At 39.7% G+C, this 21301-nt stretch overlaps 1 protein-coding gene across 1 annotated transcript in view; it reads right to left on the reverse strand.

The window, feature by feature from the left end:
- LOC116315490 (contactin-associated protein-like 4) overlaps positions 1 to 21301 on the reverse strand; it is a 110847-nt gene that overhangs the window by 15811 nt on the left and 73735 nt on the right. Inside the window, exons 11-17 of the mRNA XM_039601506.1 lie at positions 16982 to 17088; positions 12423 to 12542; positions 12074 to 12274; positions 11196 to 11358; positions 10039 to 10166; positions 9237 to 9407; positions 5585 to 5803 (exon numbers count right to left, since the gene is read on the reverse strand). Of these exons, the coding sequence (XP_039457440.1) occupies positions 5585 to 5803; positions 9237 to 9407; positions 10039 to 10166; positions 11196 to 11358; positions 12074 to 12274; positions 12423 to 12542; positions 16982 to 17088 (1109 nt within the window). The remainder of the gene's footprint in view (positions 1 to 5584; positions 5804 to 9236; positions 9408 to 10038; positions 10167 to 11195; positions 11359 to 12073; positions 12275 to 12422; positions 12543 to 16981; positions 17089 to 21301) is intronic.

Consider the following 21301-nt stretch of genomic DNA (forward strand, 5'->3'; position numbering starts at 1 on the left):
TCTATCCCAGCTACCATAGGGCGAGAGGCAGGGTACACGCTGGACAGGTTGCCAGTCTGTTGCAGGGCTGATACAAAGAGACAGACAACCATTCACATCTTTTGAAAATGTAGATTCACGTCTTTGGACTGTGGGAGGAAGCGGGAGAACCCAGACACAGGGAGAATAATTATGTTCTCAGCTGTATAATTCAGACACAGAAATATTTTGTGCTTTAAGTCCTGTGAATTTGCTGATTATCGGCCATATAAATACAAAGCTGCCTTCCTCTGTATAGCCTTAAAAGAATCAACCAGAAAACAAAAAAACTATTACACAACCATGACCAACAATAAATTACAGGGTTATGAACACTTCATTATCAAGCTACAGAGATTTAATAGCCCAATACTCCTTCACCGAAGCAGTATGCACCATTAAAGTCAGATATGCCATGTACCAGTACGCTCACCTATGATTTATTAAAGCATTGATTAATGTGGCTACATCCTAGGCCAAGTAACAATAATGCAAAACATAACCCATAATGACATCCTCCTTAATTTTGCTGAATTGACTGTATTGTATTGTTCATAAACTGCAAGCCTAAAAACAAGGAAATATTAAGGTTTATTTATTTAAACTAGCAAACATAATTTCTTATTAAGTTACACAATTTTATATATTACAAATGAGATCCATTATTCATAGTAATGTCTTTGCAGTACTGTGAGTTATGATTCCACAGAGGGCATGCTGTGAACACTGGATTAACAATAAAGCTGCAGAAAGAGCGCAAAGGCACCCAATCCCTGACGTTTTACTGAAAACAGAGTCACGTTTTTAACAGACAAAAACACCTTCTTAAAAAGCATTGTCCTTCAAAATCCTTTTAATCACATTTCTATTCAAACAAATATGTCCCCGTGCGTTGCCGGTAAATCCCGCCCAAGTAAAGAAAATGACTGATGTTAGTTTCTTTTTTAGCTGCTCAGAGCGGATTATTAGCTTCACACTACCAGCAACTCAATTCCCGCTTCGATCTCTCTGCAGCCTCTCAGTCTCATCACACTTTGTTCAATGATTTTGTTTCTCTTCAAAAATTTAACACCTACAAATATAAATGAACCAATGTTCATAATATTTGAACAAAGCCAAAGCCCTACAGTACAAGACTGATTTTCAAGCACAGTTCAGATAGATTAATGTGTAGGCATCTGGATGTGTTCGGAACAGACGGAGGGAAGTGGTGAATTTAAGAGGAAAATGGTGGAAAAATGTATGCAACATCTCCTAAAAATGGCCAAAAGCTATTGATTTAATAAAAAAAATGCTCAATCAGTTTAAACTGTAATGATAAAGAGGCAATATTACATCTTCAAAAGGAGTAAGTGCTGCTCATACAGTTAGGTTTATCTCCTCTAAAGGATAAAGCTGCTTCTTACAAATCTCATGAAAAGAAAAATTGCTAATAAGTATTCACATATAGCCAAAGTCTGACATCGCTCATTCCCCTGTGCTGCTGAGCTCTGCTAATGCCTCAAAATACACAGAGCTGCATTGTCACACCAGGCGACATGCTCCTTCACTGAACACAAGTGATTTATTTTGATTCAGTCCCACAAACACTCCCCTGGTAGTATAAGCACTCACTAGAGGACCAAATGACATCTTCAGTGTTTCCTGTTGTTTTGGTAATGTTAAAAACTACAGCACATAGCTTCATTTGCCATTTGAATTTACATGTAACTTTAAAAGTGTGACCCATTTTCATTTGTGTTTTAGTGGAAACTATCCAACTTTTGGTTACACAGAGTGGGTAATGATGAAAATCAGACAACACATCTGTTTGGTTTTGGTTTCTTCTCAGGATTTATTTGGATTTGACATTTAGGTCCCATGGGTCACCTAGCAGTTGCCTCTGGCTGTCCCAAGAGTGAGGCTGAAGAACAGGGAAGGTCTTTTCAATAAAAGCCCCCAAACTTTGCTTCTGTATGTGAGGTACAGAACAACAAGTGTTTGCGATAACTGACTATGAGTCTTTCACTTCCCTGTGGAGGAATTTTGGCCCACTCTTCTTTGCAGAATTGTTTTTAATTCAGCCTCATTGGAGTGTTTTCCAGCATCAGCGGCCTGTTTAAAGTCTGTTTAAAGTGTTTAAATTCATGCCAAAGCATCTTAATTGGATTTTAGTCCAAACTTTGAGTAGGCTTTCAAAACCTTCAGTTTTATACGCCATTCAGAGATGGACTTGCTGTTATGTTTCAGATTATAACAGCACATAACCCGAGTGTGCTTAAGCTTCAGGGGATGAACTGATAGTCAAACATTTTCCATCAGGATTCATAATTTCATCAATAAGGGCAAGTTGTCCAGGCCCCGAAGAAACAAAGCAGCCCTAGACCATCATACTATCACCACCGTGTTTGATTGTTGCTATGATGTTCTTTTTATGAAATGCTGTACTAGTTTTACTGCAGATGTAACAAGACACAAATCTTTTGTGTTGTCAGTCCACAAGTCTTGGAGTTCAAGATGTTTTTGAATGTTTGGATTACTTTTGGTCAGCAGAGGTTTTTGCCTTGGAACTCTCCCATGGACGACATTTTTGTTCATTTTCTGTCTTACTGATGACCTTAACTGAAGCAAACGAGACCTTCAGTTCTATAGATGTGGTTCTGACTTCTTTTGGGACCTCCTACATGAATTGTCGATTACTTGGAGTAATTTTGGTAGGTCTGGCGAAGGTTCACCACTGTTCCAGGTTTTCTCCATTTGTAGATCTTTACGATTTTTACTGTGGAGTTCCAAAGGCCTAGAAATGGCTTTAGTAACCCTTTCCATGAAAATTGATGCCAATGACTTTGTTTCTTAGCTGTTTCTTTAGATTGCAGCACAGTGTGTTGCTTTTTGAGATTTTCAGTTTGGTGGACAGGTTTCAGCAGGTCTGGCAGTAATCAGATATGGGTGTAGATAGTGAAGTTGAACTCACAACCCTGTATCCCCATACCATGGCTCTTAACTCACTAGGGCTATGGCAGTTGCTTTATTCCTTTAAACTTAACTAGTTAGCATTACTGCACAGGTTTCAATGTAGACTCTTTTTGCATTTACTTTCCTTGTAACTGTCAGTGACGTCTAAAACATCTTCAGCTGTCTAACAGATGTGGTGAACTTAAACTCTGGGGAATAATAATGATATATCTCAATTATTGGAGCCACAGCTCAGAAAAATTTTGCATTTCACTCACGAAACAGGAAGAGAAGAAGTGAAAACAGGAAATGATTGAAATTTCAGAGACTTCACACTCTTTTGCAGTAGGCTGTATCTTTTAGGTGTTTCACCAGTCTCCCTTGGTATCCAATTTCCTGCACTGATGCATCATAGAGGTGTCTGTTGAAGCCAACCTCCTCACAGACTCCTATCTCCAGGTTACAAAATGTCATTTCTTTTGTGCTTGTAAAACTCTTCACCCAGTATTATTGATCTTCCACAGTACTATAAAATAGTTTTGACCCACCCCTCATTTTTTATACTTTCATGTAATTTTTAGAAGTGGTCTTGAGCAATAGTTCTCCAGACTTTCTGAAGGTCTTCCAAAGTTTTTCTTTGTATATTGGTTGCTTTTTCACCCATTCTCAGTCCAGTCCTCGCTTCTGACCATTTTCACATCAATATTTTTTCAGTTTGTTTTTCGTTTAGCCACTTACCACTGAGTCATGAGTTATTCAACCATAAAAATGCACCTAACAGAAAGAATGAATAAGTGTTGTCTCTACATAAAACAGACAGCTTAGCAAAGAACCAATTTTAAATTAAATTAAATTAGACACTTTGTTACTTTATTTGCTACATTCCAGCCAGTGGTGTTTGAGATTTTGTCAAAATTGACAAAAGCAGTGTGGGACCTTTGTGACAATGAACAGAACAAAAAGCAGCCAACATCTAAAGAAAAGCTTTGAATGTGCCTGAAGACAATTACAAGAAAGTTTGTCTAGGACAGCTCAGACTATGTTCAAGAATAAGGGCGGTCGTACCAAATATTGACTTTCAAGCTCATTAGAAATGTAGTATTTTTGGTGTATTTACAATATTTCCAGGTATTTTTGCAAATTTTAATAACTGGCTGCACTTATTTCCCATTTTCCGAGCAGAATGCACAGTTGGTTTGTGAAGGTGATAATCACACACACCAAACATTACATTTTCTCAACACACACAAATGGACATTACTTATCCAGAGTAATTGCTGTCCAGTAATTACTGTTTAGAACAGGGGTGGGCAATCTCAGGACACGAGGGCCGGTGTCCCTGCAGGTTTTAGATCTCACCTTGGGTCAACACACCTGAATCACATGATTAGTTCGTTACCAGGCCTCTGGAGAACTTCAGGACATGTTGAGGAGCTAATTTAGCCATTTAAATCAGCTGTGTTGGTTCGAGGACACATCTAAAACCTGCAGGGACACCGGCCCTCGTGGACTGAGATTGCCCACCCCTGGTTTAGAAAAACTGAATTCAGCACGTCCTGCATACAATATAGCAGAATTATTTCTTGGTAAAATCAAAATCATCAGCACTTCTAATCACTCCTCACAACTTTCTAAATACCTAAAAACCAACTGGATTGGACTCTAACAGTAAGGCTTGCTCTTATTTTACATACACTATGCAGATAATCAGTACTACTACCTGATTTCCAACAGGTGTCCATGTGGGACTTGTGTGGTTGGGTAGAAACTGCAAGAATTAAATTGTGTTTTCATCAGTGTGTCTTTGCATGTGGGCACGTTTGTATGCTTGTTTGTACAAATCCAAATCTGAAAAACACTGTGTAAAATATAAATAAAAAACAGAATGATGATTTGCAAATGGTTTGCAAATCTCATAAACCCATATTTTATTCAAAACAGAACACAGAAAACATATTTAAACAAATTTTTAAAGTGAAAAACGTCTCATTTTAAGAAAAATCACATTTGCGCTCATGTTGAATTTGATTGCAGCATCATCTTTTAACAACAGCCTGGAATTGTGGGAGAGGAACGGTGTCATGTTTTTGTCTGATATTATTCTAGCAGCTAACAGTGCTGTTTTTTTTATGTCATGCTCTAAACATCTGTAGCTGCAACTGCATGCAGCCAGTCAGCACCCAGACTCTTCAGCCTTGTCCCTTGCACACAGAGATTTCTCTAGATTCTGATTTGATGATATTATGTACTACAGATGATGTTGAGAAATATTCACAACTTTACAGTGTGGAGCATTATTCTGAAGTTGTTCCATCTGCCCACCTTTGCTGCTGAGAAACTCTAGGATGCTTCTTTTTTGATCTCCACTCATGTTGCTGAGCTATTGTCAGCTGTTTCTTTTTAGTATCACTTGCCCTTCTGGCCTTTTGAGACTTTTGAGATGCGTTGTTGCCATCAAATTCAAAACGAGACAATAGTCTTCTTAACAAAATGCCTAATCTTGATAACCTTAAATTAACCCTGACTTATTTGAATCTAAAAATCTCTTTGACATGTTCTGACTTTAAATGGTCCTCAGGTTTCTTAAAGCCTAAAAATTTGAAAAACAAAAAAGTCAACTTTTGCTCCTCACCTATAAATAACTGGCTGTTTAGCTGCAGATACATGAGTCCGTCAGTGGGAGCTTCGTGCGTGGCGGCGGGGAAATTATCGACACGCAGCGATGCTTCCTTCACATTTCGCTCAGCTCGCACTCTGTGCCATCGGCTGTCATTCAACGGGAGGTTCGTCTTCACTCGTACATCCAGTGGCCCATTCCCCACATCGAAGGAGAAGACAACCTCCATAGAAGCTGAAGAGGATTATTCACAGATAAAAAGATCATATAAAAGCCTTAAAAACAACGATTAGGTGAAGAAGCCTTCACAGTGACGAGAGATGGTCACATCAGCAGACCACATCTGATTCCTGGAAATCTTCATTGAAAATGATCAAAGGGTGCTTATTTTCACTGCAAACCACGATTCTCCAAAGAATCAGTCCATAATCACACTGTGTCCAAAGCTGATGACACTCTTGAAGATAAGGTTTAAGAAGTTAAGAGGTTTATCATTGATCATTTATTTATGGATGACAAAAACTGCACATAATGTAGAGCCAGTGTATGATAAGTGCCAGTGCAAGACCATGCTTCATTTCCAGTCTGATACGCCCAATGTTTACTGTCATCTTCTCATTGTTGGCTGTCCAATAAAGGCAAAGCTGGTAGTAGTTGGAGTGGAAGGATGAAACTCTGGCTAAAATCAGTATAAAGCACATGATAGTGTATGTATATTCAAATCTAAAGCTAACATAGATCAGATGGTATTGCTGGTATTGCTGTAACTGGGAAAAATGAACTGATGAGCACATGCATGCTATGCTTTTTTAAATTAAATTATAGCCAAATAAAATAATTAAACAAATTTCAAACTGTATTAGTTAAGCATGTGGGCAGAGTAGAATGACTGCAAGGAGTCAGATTCTTGCTTTGTATTCAAAAAGAGGAAAGAAAGAAAAATCCAAACACACTTGAGAAAACAAGCTTTGACTTGCAAGAAATCTCTTTTTTTTACTCATGTTTTTATACAGGGAGTGCAGAATTATTAGGCAAATGAGTATTTTGTCCACATCATCCTCTTCATGCATGTTGTCTTACTCCAAGCTGTATAGGCTCGAAAGCCTACTACCAATTAAGCATATTAGGTGATGTGCATCTCTGTAATGAGAAGGGGTGTGGTCTAATGACATCAACACCCTATATCAGGTGTAATCATAATTATTAGGCAACTTCCTTTCCTTTGGCAAAATGGGTCAAAAGACGGACTTGACAGGCTCAGAAAAGTCAAAAATAGTGAGATATCTTGCAGAGGGATGCAGCAGTCTTAAAATTGCAAAGCTTCTGAAGCGTGATCATCGAACAATCAAGCGTTTCATTCAAAATAGTCAACAGGGTCGCAAGAAGCGTGTGGAAAAACCAAGGCGCGAAATAACTGCCCATGAACTGAGAAAAGTCAAGCGTGCAGCTGCCAAGATGCCACTTGCCACCAGTTTGGCCATATTTCAGAGCTGCAACATCACTGGAGTGCCCAAAAGCACAAGGTGTGCAATACTCAGAGACATGGCCAAGGTAAGAAAGGCTGAAAGACGACCACCACTGAACAAGACACACAAGCTGAAACGTCAAGACTGGGCCAAGAAATATCTCAAGACTGATTTTTCTAAGGTTTTATGGACTGATGAAATGAGAGTGAGTCTTGATGGGCCAGATGGATGGGCCCGTGGCTGGATTGGTAAAGGGCAGAGAGCTCCAGTCCGACTCAGACGCCAGCAAGGTGGAGGTGGAGTACTGGTTTGGGCTGGTATCATCAAAGATGAGCTTGTGGGGCCTTTTCGGGTTGAGGATGGAGTCAAGCTCAACTCCCAGTCCTACTGCCAGTTTCTGGAAGACACCTCTTCAAGCAGTGGTACAGGAAGAAGTCTGCATCCTTCAAGAAAAACAGGATTTTCATGCAGGACAATGCTCCATCACACGTGTCCAAGTATTCCACAGCGTGGCTGGCAAGAAAGGGTATAAAAGAAGAAAAACTAATGACATGGCCTCCTTGTTCACCTGATCTGAACCCCATTGAGAACCTGTGGTCCATCATCAAATGTGAGATTTACAAGGAGGAAAACAGTACACCTCTCTGAACAGTGTCTGGGAGGCTGTGGTTGCTGCTGCACGCAATGTTGATGGTGAACAGATCCAAACACTGACAGAATCCATGGATGGCAGGCTTTTGAGTGTCCTTGCAAAGAAAGGTGGCTATATTGGTCGCTGATTTGTTTTTGTTTTGTTTTTGAATGTCAGAAATGTATATTTGTGAATGTGGAGATGTTATATTGGTTTCACTGGTAAAAATAAATAATTGAAATGGGTATATATTTGTTTTTTGTTAAGTTGCCTACTAATTATGCACAGTAATAGTCACCTGCACACACAGATATCCCCCTAAAATAGCAAAAACTAAAAACTACTTCCAAAAACATTCAGCTTTGATATTAATGAGTTTTTTGGGTTCATTGAGAACATGGTTGTTGTTCAATAATAAAATTATTCCTCAAAAATACAACTTGCCTAATAATTCTGCAGTCCCTGTAGTATTAGCAACTAAAGTATATCAGACTCTTTTGTGGCTATTTTCAGTGATATTTTTAATAGACTTCTTTCTCCCTGCAGTCTGGCTGCAGACTGTGCCGTCTTTCAGCAAACCCATTAGTCAGTCATGTTCGTCCATCATCATATGTTGGTAGAAGTGTGAAGTGACTTCCTCCCACCGGCCCATCTGTTGGCAGCATGGACAGACAGCTGGACGCAGATCTGAGATGATTTAGAGACCAGCCGAGGGCAGGAAAAAAGACTCACATCTGTTTGTTCCTGTGTGTGTCTGTGTGTGGGAAGTTGCATGTGTGCCGAGACTGTTACAACCAAGCCTCATTTGAAATCAAAAGTAATGATAATTCTAATGTTCAGTAATAAATTTCTAGGCTCACTGAGAATCACTCTGTAATCTAACTTTAATTTTCAGATTTTTTTTTTATTCAGTTGGGTGGAAAAATATCGCAATTACAGGCCAATTAGTTGGAACTTCCTGATATATACGATCAGATATTTTTTATCCAGCTCTTGTACTGTGATGGGCTTTTGTGGAACTGCTGCTGTGATTTTTGTTATTTGCCTTGACTGGACTGTCAACTGCAAGAAGATCAACAAAAAACATGGGACAATGTAATCATCATAATTGCCAGCCTGTAGTTTGCATGCGGCTACTGACTTCTATGCACATATGTGCTCTATAAACTAAGAGCTGAGCAGTAGTAAAACCTGAAAACCTTTGACACAAACCGGAAACTACAGGCGACTGTCGCAATCTTCTTGCAACCAATTTAAGGAGGTTTTTGACAAACAGTCAACGTTTTTCCCTAGCGAGGGGCAGTTGCCAGGGAGTCACTCACCTGTCTCTAGGCATCTGTGGCTAGAGGCTGAAGTTAGCAGTGTCTGAACAAATAAAAACATTTGTAAACACTGAGAAACTTTTCCCCTCTGCCAAGTTAACGTGAAACAAACTGCACAGTTAATCTCAAAATAGAAGCAGAAATACAATAATCCCTCTTATAAACTGTCATTATCAGTAATTTAGAATAAATCAAGAAAGCAGTGAGCATTCGATAACAATTATCCAGGACATTAAGTTCTCACTTACAGCTGAGTTCTATCCTAATAAAGTCCCTGATGCCCAAATTCTCCAGGAAAACCCCAGAAGACGATGTTGTTTTAAACAGGAAAGAGATGTCTGCATTCAACTCTCCCTGAAAGGTGGGGAAGTGAAGGTAGGATGTCTCCTTATCAAAAAATGCAGCATTCCAGAAGTTCTCTGCAGAGAAAAAGAAAAATCACTTCTTAAATGTGTCATATCATCTCTTTATGTTTGCTCATAAAAAAGGGATGTAAAACTTTCTTTTAAAAAATGGATATATCACTTTGGAACAAAGCTTATTAAAAGAAAACTCATTATGATGGCTATATAATGAAAATCGCATGGTAAACAAATGAACCAACTGTTCAGCTAATTAACTAAGAATAAAGGCATAACTCCAGCTATGCTATCCAATTTAGGCTGATTTATCTAGCAAGCCATTTATTTATGTAGTCATTAAACTAAGTGGTAAAATTAAAAGCAATTAACACAAGGTAAATCTATCACTTACATTAGTTTGGTATATATCTTTGTGTTAGCGGTTGTTATTAAAGAACAAAAATAAAGTCATATTTTAGCTACTAATTAGCTTGTGCAGACTCTTTTCCCATTAACAAGTTAAATGGTGGGTGATTGGATGCACTAATTACTTGAATTCCCTTCACTCTGTGGTTGAATAAAACCTACTTCTTGAGTACTCCATCAAAACATCATCAATATGTATGATATTCACATGGAGAAAACTGAGGTCTCAATATTTAACATCATCCCCATTGTGCTAAACCATAACCAATTGAAATGAATTTACTGTCTCCGTGACAACGTAGTGGTCCGACCCTATAGGCAGCCTCTGACCCGGGCCGATGGATGTCTCCCAGCACCAGAGACCTTACTGGGAGGGTCTCCTTATGGGTGAGCAGGCCTGTGTCCTCAGTCCTGAGGTACAAGGATGAAAAGAAGAGACAGCAGAAGGAAGATAAGAAAAACAAGAGGGGACAGAGGAGGAGGGTTGGGTAAAAGGCAAAAAAATGCAAGAAAGAACAGGAAGAGATTGTGGAAGGTGAGAAAGCATCGGTATTATAAAGCAGAATGATCATGCATGCAAAGCTAAGGTAAAACTTGTCACCACTAAAACTCAAACAAAATTATGTTTGAAAAAGTGGGACAGGCCGTATTTAGATTAGTAACTCCTCATTTCTCGACTGTGCTTGTCTGTTCTCTGAGGCTCACTGGTGGATGTTGAGAAAAGCTGACACAACATGTCTGAAACAATGTCTTGTGAAAACCGTCTCTGAACGAAGGCAGGTCGAGTGATTAATCTGTAAATTCACCACACGCGCTCGGCTCTGTGGTGCTTCAAATTCCAGCAGTCTGCTTTGTTGCTGTGAAATGTAGTCAAAAAATAAATCTGGGACTGTAGGCAGCATTCAGCGCCCGTGTATCTGATGAGATATTGATGGCAGGAGAAGAGTCTATAAAAATAGAGTTCCACAGTACAGATTTAGGCTAAGAGATAATAGAATGAAGGACCTTTGGCTATGCAGGCAGCAGCAGGATTGGTTACAACATGGGTCTAACTGCAGAATTGGTCACAGGATTGGAGAAGGTGACCTAAATACAGAATTGCTTACAGGGTGGATGAAAGGATTTGAATAAAAAAGGAGTGGATAACAAAAAGAGAGAGACGTTTAAATATGTTTGGATTTGTTGTTTTATGGCTCTTTGCTGTTCAGTGTGGCAGGATGTCATGTGAAGCAACCAAATCAGTTTGTAAAAGAATCTCAGAGACATACACCTGTTTTCAAAATGCAGCGACACACTCTTCCCGCTTTCCATGATACAGTAACAAAAGCTATTTTCTTTTAAAACTAAGAGAATCAAAAAGCCAGATTTAAATAGACCCCAGAACTTACAGCCTGGAGTGATACCAGAATAGTTCACATTTGCAGTTCCAAAGTACAGTACCATTGGTCGTAGTCGGCATCACAGTTGCAGTAGTGACTTGGATCCAGACAGCTGTCCTGCAGACTGCAAGCACACTGCCGGGTACCGGTTAGTGCTCCACCCCAAGATGTCTGGATCTGACCTGGTCCGGAGCCTCCCACCCACCAGCTGAAAGGAGCACCCTCTTGAGCACACACAGATAAAGACGTGATTAAGCGTTAATTTATTTTTCACTACAGGGAAGCGTTAGACTGCAAATGCAATCAATTTCACAGTCATTTTGAAATGGTATGAAGAAGATGATTCCTATAAAGATAATGATGGCTGGGAAGGGAAACATCCCCAGTAGAGAATTTATCATTCATCTGTTTTCATTCGTTTATTTTTTATTTTTTGTCATTTCAAAAAACAGTGATTAGCACCGTTGCCTTACAGCAACAAAGTCCTGAGTTTGACTCCACCATCTGACCAGCTTTTCTGTGCAGAATTTGCATGTTTTCCCCATGTCTGCATGGGTTCTCTCTGAGTACTCTGGCTTCCTCCGACAGTCTAAATACACACAGTTAGTGGAGTCAGGTTAACTGGTGTTTCTAAATTGGCCATAGGTGTGAATGTCTCCAGGGTGTACCCTGGTGAACCCTTCTATGTTAGAAGATGGATGGGAATCGATGGATGGATAGATGGATAGTTAAATCTTTATTATAAAACCAAACAAATCCACTTAATTTGTGTTGTAAAATTAGAAACAAATGTGCAGCAGTATTGTAATCTTATTTCTAATTTCTTACTAAATTAAATACATCAGCAGTTCACACCACCTCCCTTCTTCTGAATATCTTATCTTAAAAAGTTGATGAATTTAACACATAATAACTAACAACTATTTCTCCAGGCGTTACCAAGTGTGTTGGAGAGGCGGGACTTCCTGCAGTGATAGGACAGCTCCTGCTCGCAGTGCTCTGATTGGCTGATGACAGCCACTAATTGCTCCTCTTCAGAGGAATAGTCAAAGTAGGCAAAATGTTGGTTTCTCTCAGCAGAGGACTGAACTCTGGTCAGCTCTGTGTTATTGTGCTGAATCACCATCCACGTCTTATACTCTGGTGGAGAGACAGGAAGGGTGGAAAGACCAAGAGAAGGTGTGCACATAGTTACGCTGGGAGCCAAACAATCTTTCAAACTAAAAAAACAAACAAAAACAATGTGCATTTTCTTTAAAAGGAGATAGAATACGTTTGTGTACCATACCTGTCATGTTACAATAAATCAGCTGGGGTTTGATTGGTCCGCTGCCATCCACGTCTATATAGTAATGCCCTGACATGTTGCCTTTGTGTTTGTATGCCTCACATGACTGTTCATATATTGCTGAGGAAGAGAACACAATAAAAAACGTCAACTTTAATAAACTGGATCAACACTTATTGATTTCTTAGCTATGCTTGGGACCATTAAACCGTAACATGCATCCTAATAAATGGCAGTCAGACGTGGGACGGCGATACAGTCAAACTGAATTCACATGATGTAACCCTTTTATTATTTCTAATATTGGCAATTGAATGATACAAATTTCAAACAACAAATACATTATTGTTTATTTGTTGTAGCTACATAAAGAGCCAACACTACCAGTTAATACATTATGTGTCACATCACATATAAATAGCTCACTTGCTTTATGGCTCAGTCACACTAGAGTAAAAATAAGACTGCAACTCATGAAAAATATTTTATTGCGGGTGATTGCTTTCACTTTTTTGCATTCAACAGCCATTTTCAAAACGTTCTGTCCAAAACTTTCTATCGCAAGGCGACTGCACAGATTTGCAACAGACATTAAATTTATAAATCCATATTGATTGCCAAAATGTTGCAATCAATCTGAGTTACTCTGATATCCACTGATATCTTTGCAATAGAACTTAAATCAACTGGTTACCAATTCAATGTATTCTGGTTATGTTCCTATAAGAAAGCAAGGTTGTCAAACGCCAGTACTTTTCTGTGCAGGAAGTACTGCACTATTTGTGGGGAATTTTTAAATTTAAATTTCTGTTTCAGACCTATGAGTTTCTGGCAGGATTCTGAATGTGGAGACAATAAAATAGTTGTATTTCCTTTTAATTGAATTTCTGTGTATGCAGGTGGCTACGGATTTGCGGCTTTAGGATTTATCACAAATAGGGTTGGATGTAATTGTCAAATTGACCCCATGTAATTGCATATTGATAGCAACATCTCAGCATCTAAAGTTGCTTTAAAGACAGCGACTGACTGTAAACATTTGCAGATATGATTTTGAAAGAACGATTTCAAAGGCAATGAAATTAAAAGTTCATCAAACAGTCCCAATAATTTTCCCTAGTGTGACTGTAGTTACATAGGCACCAGTTACATGGGCAAGTCACCTAGGCAATTGTTTGCTGAAGAGTGCCAGCAGTTGCAAGATAAAAGTGGTCATAACTTCCCTGTGGTTTCGTTGCTAGCAGTAGTTTGCAAGAAAGAGGCTCATTTGTCTGCAAACACTCAGCAACTACTTGCTGACTAGTATTGAAACTGTGAAAGGTGCACCGCAACCTGGAACTAGAAAGTGTTCGCCTTCAAATGATATATGACAAGTTTTTAAAATTCAGTAGTGAGGCACAACTTTTACCATCCATCCATCCATCCATCCATCTTCATCCGCTTTATCTGAGATCGGGTTGCGGGGGCAGCAGCCTAAGCAGAGAAGCCCAGACCTCCCTCTCCCCAGCCACCTCCTCCAGCTCATCCGGGGGAACACCAAGGCGTTCCCAGGCCAGCCGTGAGATATAATCTCTCCAGCGCGTCCTGGGTCTGCCCTGGGGCCTCCTCCCGGTGGGACATGCCCGGAACACCTCACCCAGGAGGCGCCCAGGGGGCATCCTTGTCAGATGCCCGAACCACCTCAACTGGCTCCTTTCGATGTGGAGGAGCAGCGGCTCTACTCTGAGCCCCTCCCGGATGGCCGAACTTCTCACCCTATCTCTAAGGGAGAGGCCAGCCACCCTTCGGAGGAAGCTCATTTCTGCCGCTTGTATCCGCGATCTCGTTCTTTCGGTCACTACCCACAGCTCGTGGCCATAGGTGAGGGTCGGGACATAGATCGACCGGTAAATTGAGAGCTTCGCTTTTACACTCAGCTCCCTCTTCACCACGACGGACCGGTGCAGCGTCTGCATCACTGCAGCCGCAGCACCAATCCGTCTGTCGATCTCCGGCTCCCTTCTCCCATCACTCGCGAACAAGACCCCGAGATACTTGAACTCCTCCACTTGGGGCAGGAACTCATCCCCGACCCGGAGTGGGCACTCCACCCTTTTCCGGCTGAGAACCATGGCCTCAGATTTGGAGGTGCTGATCCTCATTCCCGCTGCTTCACACTCGGCTGCGAACCGTTCCAGTGCGAGCTGGAGGCCTTTTACTTTCAAGGCTAATGTTCTCTGTTTCCAGTCCAATTTGTTCTAGTTTTTCAAGTCTCATTACTGTTCTACTATCATCTCTACACATTTCTTACTCTCAACCGGTCTACACCATACAGTCACTGACTGTTTTCAGTATAAAAGTCAAGCAGACTACATGCCCACCAGTACATATGTACATGTATACCCAGAGTATGTGCATAAAAAATTCATGGAAACATGAGAAGATTAGTGATTTTTAAATAATTAAAAACATCTATCAATTAAAATTGTAACAATAAAACTGGCAATTGTGGGGAAAAAAATAGATGAAAGCAAATTATATAAAGCCCTACGGTTTCATAATGCTTGGTGTGTAGAATACACACACACATCCACAAGGGAATATGTCGAGTCCATCTATGAGCAGCAACAGCCACGTCAATGCTTGTTTAACTTTTCCCCAAGACACTGCCCTGATACGGCTGAAGAAAGGTTTTGACCCAAATTCAATTAACACAGCTGTGTCTGTGTGTGTGTGTGTGTGTGTGTGTGTGTGTGTGTGTGTGTGTGTGTGTGTGTGTGTGTGTGTGTGTGTGTGTGTGTGAGAGAGAGTGAGGTAGAACTGGCCCTAATCCAGCTCAGAGCTGTTCACACCACCAGCGTGTAGAAGGATTCAATTAATGCTCAGCGGTACAATCAAAGCAAAAAATCAGTTTAATTTCTAATCTGACTCACCTAAAATACTGTAGGCACTCTCTCAGTTGAAATCCATTTATGTGGAAAGAATAGTTTGCCTTGAGACTTACTCTCCTTTTTTTGGACATGCTTGCTATGTACCTCCCATTTACTCCTATTCTAACCCCCTCTTTATATTTTTTTTTCCAATCATCGTCGTATCTTTCTTGATTTCTCCCTCTGTTATTTTTTCTAACGCATTTAAGCCCAACGATTAAATTAAGGGATTCATTCTTCATGTTTGATTGCAGTTCATATGTGGCGACCCATATAACAATTTTAAAAACTTTTTGAGGAGAAAATATTTTCATACATAAGAGTGTACATTATTTTTAATATCTGGGAAACTCATACATTTAAAAATCAAACTATTAAGGAAGCAGGAAGAAGTCACAGTCGGATATTGACGCTGCGCTTGATGCGTGCTCTTTGAAGTGAGAAGTGGGAGAAAACTGTGGCTTTCATCTGCAGCAGGATGCCATCCCTTTGTTCTTTGTTCAGCTTTTCCTCGGTGGATAAAATGACACTTTATTTCTGCATTATGTATTACCAACCAGGCTATTTCTGTTAAGAAGCAGCATATCAAATTTGGGGCAAAGTTATTCACAAGTCTCCACAGGCCTGCAGGTAAAGTGTAACTTTCATTGAAAACCAACCACAGCTTTTTAGGCTTTTTTTTTTTTTCACTAAAAGCATGTTTAACTTAATTCTAAAGTACCTAATGCAATCGGGAGAAGCTATTTAGAGCACCTTTCATCCCTCTCTGCACTGGATATGGTTTAGGTATAAACTGATATCACATATAAAACTTTTCCAGTTTAGGCACGTTTTTTAATCTGATAACTTCTCTGCAAGAGAACTTTATTCATTATTCATTATGAAATGTACATATTATGTATTTTTTATGCTGGATGGGTGTTTGATTTCAGCATGAACTGATTGTGTCCACTGGGAGTGAAATCCAGTCTGTCATGTCACTGTACAAACTTCAAACACACACCTTCACGTGACATTAATACATACATATATTCAAACTGAACAAATACACCAAGCGAAGATGAGAGATAGTGGGATATCTGCAGGTGTCAAAAAGCAAAAAATACGACCTTTTAAGACTTTTGAATAGAAGTCCAATTTACTCAGCATAATGAAGTACCACCAATCTGACCGATATATTCCCATTTGAACATGGCTAATTAAAGTTCTGAAACAATGGCCCGAAAAGAAAAAGAGGGAAGTGAAAGAACTATTGGAGGGCATGTGGCCTCTATTTTATTAAGTAAATAGTACAAAGACCTAAATATTAACCTTTTCTTATAGGAAATAACATAACACGCACGTATGAGCAGCCTTCTACTCTTTTCGCTGTAAAAGTTATTAACAAACAACAGACAAAAAGACATGGTCTGCACTCCAAAGCCATGCCGAGAGAGCTGGCGGCTAGTTGATGAGTATAGAGAAGCAACACAAGAGAGTAAGGGTTGGACTTACATTCACTTACATTTCTGCTCAATGTGTAAGTACACAAATCTGTGTCACGTAATAATAAATGAAAAGTTAAAGGAAAAAAAAAATGTCACTACTTTTTCCTAGATAAATTTTAGGCTTCAGGCATTTTAAAGAGCTTCAGATGAAGTGGTTGCTTACAGCTGTGGCAGGTGGCTCCCCTGTAGCCACTGTTGGAGCAGTTACAGTGAAAGGTGCTCCACGACTGAGTACATATTCCTCCATGTTCGCAGTGACTGGGGGAACACCTTGGAGAATGAAAGAGACAGACAGAGAGATGTTTAGTGTTTTTTCTAAAGTTATCTGAAAAAGTTTCTTACGGATGTCTGCACGGAACAACAGACCTTCAGCATGCCTGACTGTTTTGATGAGGTGTGTAGGAGAGACGGGGAATATACAAAGTCTTTCAATAAAAAACTTTCAGTCTTAAAAAAAACAACATTTCAGAGGGCTTTATTTCAGTGTCAATGAGAGCACAGGTGTGTGTTCTCAGATGTAGGTGGCTTGAAACTTTCCTTTGTTGTGTTAGTATTGTTAACTAACATTGTGGGATCCACAGACAAAACTCTTGAACTCCCACCCAACCTGCCACTCAAAAAAAAGAAAAAAAGACACAATTTATTGTTTGTGTTTCTATTGTTTTTTTAAAGGCATGAAAGAAACACTTTTGTCCCAGACACAGAACAGCATTTTTCTCTTGTCAGTCTGCTGTGGTGCTCCATAGCTGCTCCTCTTTTGCACCCCTTTATACAAACACCTTCTGGTTATTGTCTCTCACAGACTAAATATATAGCCTATAAATACACAATAATGATTTTACATGAATTCTTTAGTCTTTTCGTCTGTTGGCTTAGGCAACCAATCCACCATGGCTACATTATTTATCAAACTCATACCTGTCTTTTTTCAATTAATTCTCCCACAACACAGCATACAGCCACAACAGCAAACCTTTCCATTCTGTGCAGCCTGTGCTCTGCATAATGTTTCTCACAGGATCACAATGCATGTGTCCTGCTCCTAACAGAGGTGAGATTAGCAACTTGCTCCTGTGAGCCTAAAACATTAAGAGAGCTGCAAAACAGTAATTTTGTGTATATTTAGCTGGGACCCAGTGCAATTACATAAACTGTATTTATAAGCACTTATAAGTTAATTTGCATGTGCACTCCACATGCACAACACACAAGGACACTGCAGTAATGGGCCTTAGTTTTCTTTTGCAATCTGTGAAATCGCACATTAATGCAAAATTTGCATTCCGGAAAATGTCATTCATTAATTTTCTTAAGGCTTGACTACTCCAACTCCTGCATGTCTACATTAAAAAAGTCACACTCTAGAAGTGCTGCTTTTTATTGTTTTTACCAGATGACATCACACTGTCAGAATTCCTTCCGTTGGCTCTGAGGACATTTTAAGATCTGTTTCAAAACAAGAAATATAATTTAATTTTTCTTTATTTTTACTACTTTCTACATTGTAGATACAAACTGAAGACATCGAATATACGAAGCAAGATATATGGAATTATTTAGCAAATCAAAAATTGATGAATAAATCTACCCTTTGCTTTGTTGACAGTGCTGCAAACCCTTGGCCTTCTCTCAATGAGCTTCATGATGTAGTCACCTGAAATGGTTTTCACTTCACAGGTGGGCCTTGTCAGGGTTAATTTGTGGAATTTCTTACCTTCTTAATGGGGTTGGGACAGCTGACAGTTCTATTTGACAATTGTTAGAATTCATATTATGGCAAGAACCAATCAGCTAAGTAAAGAGAAATGACAGTGCATCATTACTTTAAGAACTGAAGGTGAGTCAGTCTGAAAAATTGCTAAAACTCTGAATGTGTCTTCAAGTGTGGGCACAAAAACCATCAAGCGCTACGTCGGAACTGGTTCACATGAGCGCCGCTCTGGGAAGATTCACCTGTGCTACTGAGGATAAATTCATCCGAGTCACCAGCCTCAGAAATCGCAAGTTAACAGCACCTCAGATTAGAGCCTAGATAAAAGCCACACAGAGTACCAGTAGCAGACACGCCTCTAGAACAACTGTTCAGAGGAGACTGAGTGAATTAGGCCTTTATGGTCAAATAGCTGCCAAGAAACCACTACTAAGGAAAAGGAACAATCAGAAGAGATTTGTTTGGGCCAAGAAACACAAGGACTGGTCATTAGACCAGTAGAAATCTGTCCAAAGTCCAAAATTGAGATCTTTGGCTCCACCCGCTGTGTCTTTGTGTGACGCAGAAAAGGTGAACAGATGGTCTCTACATGCATGGTTCCCACCATGAAGCATTGAGGAGTTGGTGTGATGGTGTGGAGGTCCTTTGCTGGTGACACTGTTGTGAATGTATTCAAAATTGAAGGCACAATGAACCAGCTGCTGGTGCTACCACAGCATCCTGCAGCGACATGCCATCCCATCCAGTTTGCGTTTAGTTGGACCATCATTTATTTTTCAACAGGACAGTGACCCCAAACACACCTCCAGGCTGTGTAAGGGCTATTTGACCAATAAGGAGTAATGGAGTGCTGCGCCAGATGGCCTGGCATCCACAGTCACCTGACCTAAACCCAGTGACACGGTCCGTTTTCTAGATGGTACCATGGTCGATCAAAATCTGATGTTATCTTACTACATTAATAGTTCCAACATTGTTTCACCATTGGCTGAAATATAGCCCCAAACCATGACAGAGCAATAGAATCAACAGAATGACCATCTCTCAGATCTTAAGGACAAGACTTTCAGAAACTGTTCATCTGCTGTAGACGCTTTTTTAGATCTGCCACTTCTTCTGTCATCAACTTATCAGTTTCCTCAACTTTTTTAAGGACACACTGCATAAAATGCCAAGATATGCTAAGTTCTTTGGGAAAAACTTTGTTGGTGCAAAAATACTATTTTATATCTGTCAAACACTTTTTTTTAGATTCTACTACAATAAGTTATTTTTTTTATTACAGGTTGCTAGTGACAAAGTGCCTAAAGGTACAATTTTAAATCGGTTCTTTGCTGAGTTGTCTGTTATGTGTGGGCACAACTCTGGTTCATCCCTTGAGTTAGGTGCCTTTTTTCATGCTTGATGACAGACATGAACAGACATTTCTCTGAAAATAGTCAGGTCTGGAAACTGGGCTGAAAATAAGTGAAAAAGCAGCCAATATTTAACAAAAGACCTTGAAAGAACTTCAGTCAGCCTGGTCAACTATTGCTCAAGCCCACTTTAACTTTGAATTTGTCTAAGCAGGACTTTTTTGCCATAAAAAGTTGGTTTCCAGTCAATTCTAACTCATCACACTAAGCAGGCAAAAAAAATAACACAATACATTCCATCTCCACAACACTTACCCATGAATACACTATTTAACAAGTCAACTTGGGGTACTTGGAGCTTCACACAGAAAGCAGGGGTCTAATGTGGAAAGTCTGTGAAGTAAAAGTGTGCTCAAGTGTCCATGGTACTGCATGGTGGACTTTAGTTTTTTCTGTATTCTTTCATTGCCCAGAGTGTGCTTCTCATCTACCACACAATAGCAGAGAGTTTTCTACACTGTGGAATTTCAGCATGTTTTGGCAGCCTGTCAGTGAAGTAAAAGGCTGCCTCACACAAAGGCCATGGAGAGCATGGGAGTCAAACAACAACCAAACTCCTCACTGCATAAGAGGAAAACAGCATCGGGAAAGAGAAAAACACACCCTTCACCTCCTTTCAGTGCAGCCATTTAAAACACAGACACTGCTGCATCCATCACTCCATTACTGCTGTTAAACAGCCCGGCAGCAATAATGGATTATTTATGGATTTTTAGAATACTGTGTTACTTTGTATGTAGGTATTAATGAGATGAATGATGTGTACCAATGTTACATTTGTCAGTAGCAAACAACATCAACTTTGTGCATACAAGAGAAATTACAATTGGTACAGTAAAATCTAATCTCTTGACTCTTATAAAGACTTTCTTTTTAACTATTAAATGATGACTAGGAGCTGTGTTACATTTGTTGAATGTTGTGTGTGAAAAGGAGCTCTACAACAGCATTTAACCCCTAAATCAGTTTTAACCAGCTGTCAACACATACAAGCACACGTCTGTATATTTGTGAGAACCCTCACTGACATAATACTAGACTTGAACCCTTAACACAACTTGCTAAATTTTCTGATGGTAACCCCACTTTTCAAAAATATCTAGTTCTACTCGAAAGTTCTTGGGTACTAAAGTGAGAAAATCTTCCTCAGCCGTGCAACGCATCCGAAAAGATAAAAAAAAGAGTGAGGGTGGGGCGGGATGGGATGGTGGGAGAGAAAATCAGAGAAGGTGGGAAGGAAACGGTGAAACTAACAAGTGGGGCGGAGGAGAAAACATCAACAACATCTGGAAAATAAACAAGGGGGAATAAAGAGGTAAAGCAAACTTGGTGAAGAACTGATTTCTAACTGTTTAAA

The sequence above is a fragment of the Oreochromis aureus genome, linkage group 17 (genome assembly GCF_013358895.1).
Source record: "Oreochromis aureus strain Israel breed Guangdong linkage group 17, ZZ_aureus, whole genome shotgun sequence".
Lineage (NCBI taxonomy): Eukaryota > Metazoa > Chordata > Actinopteri > Cichliformes > Cichlidae > Oreochromis > Oreochromis aureus.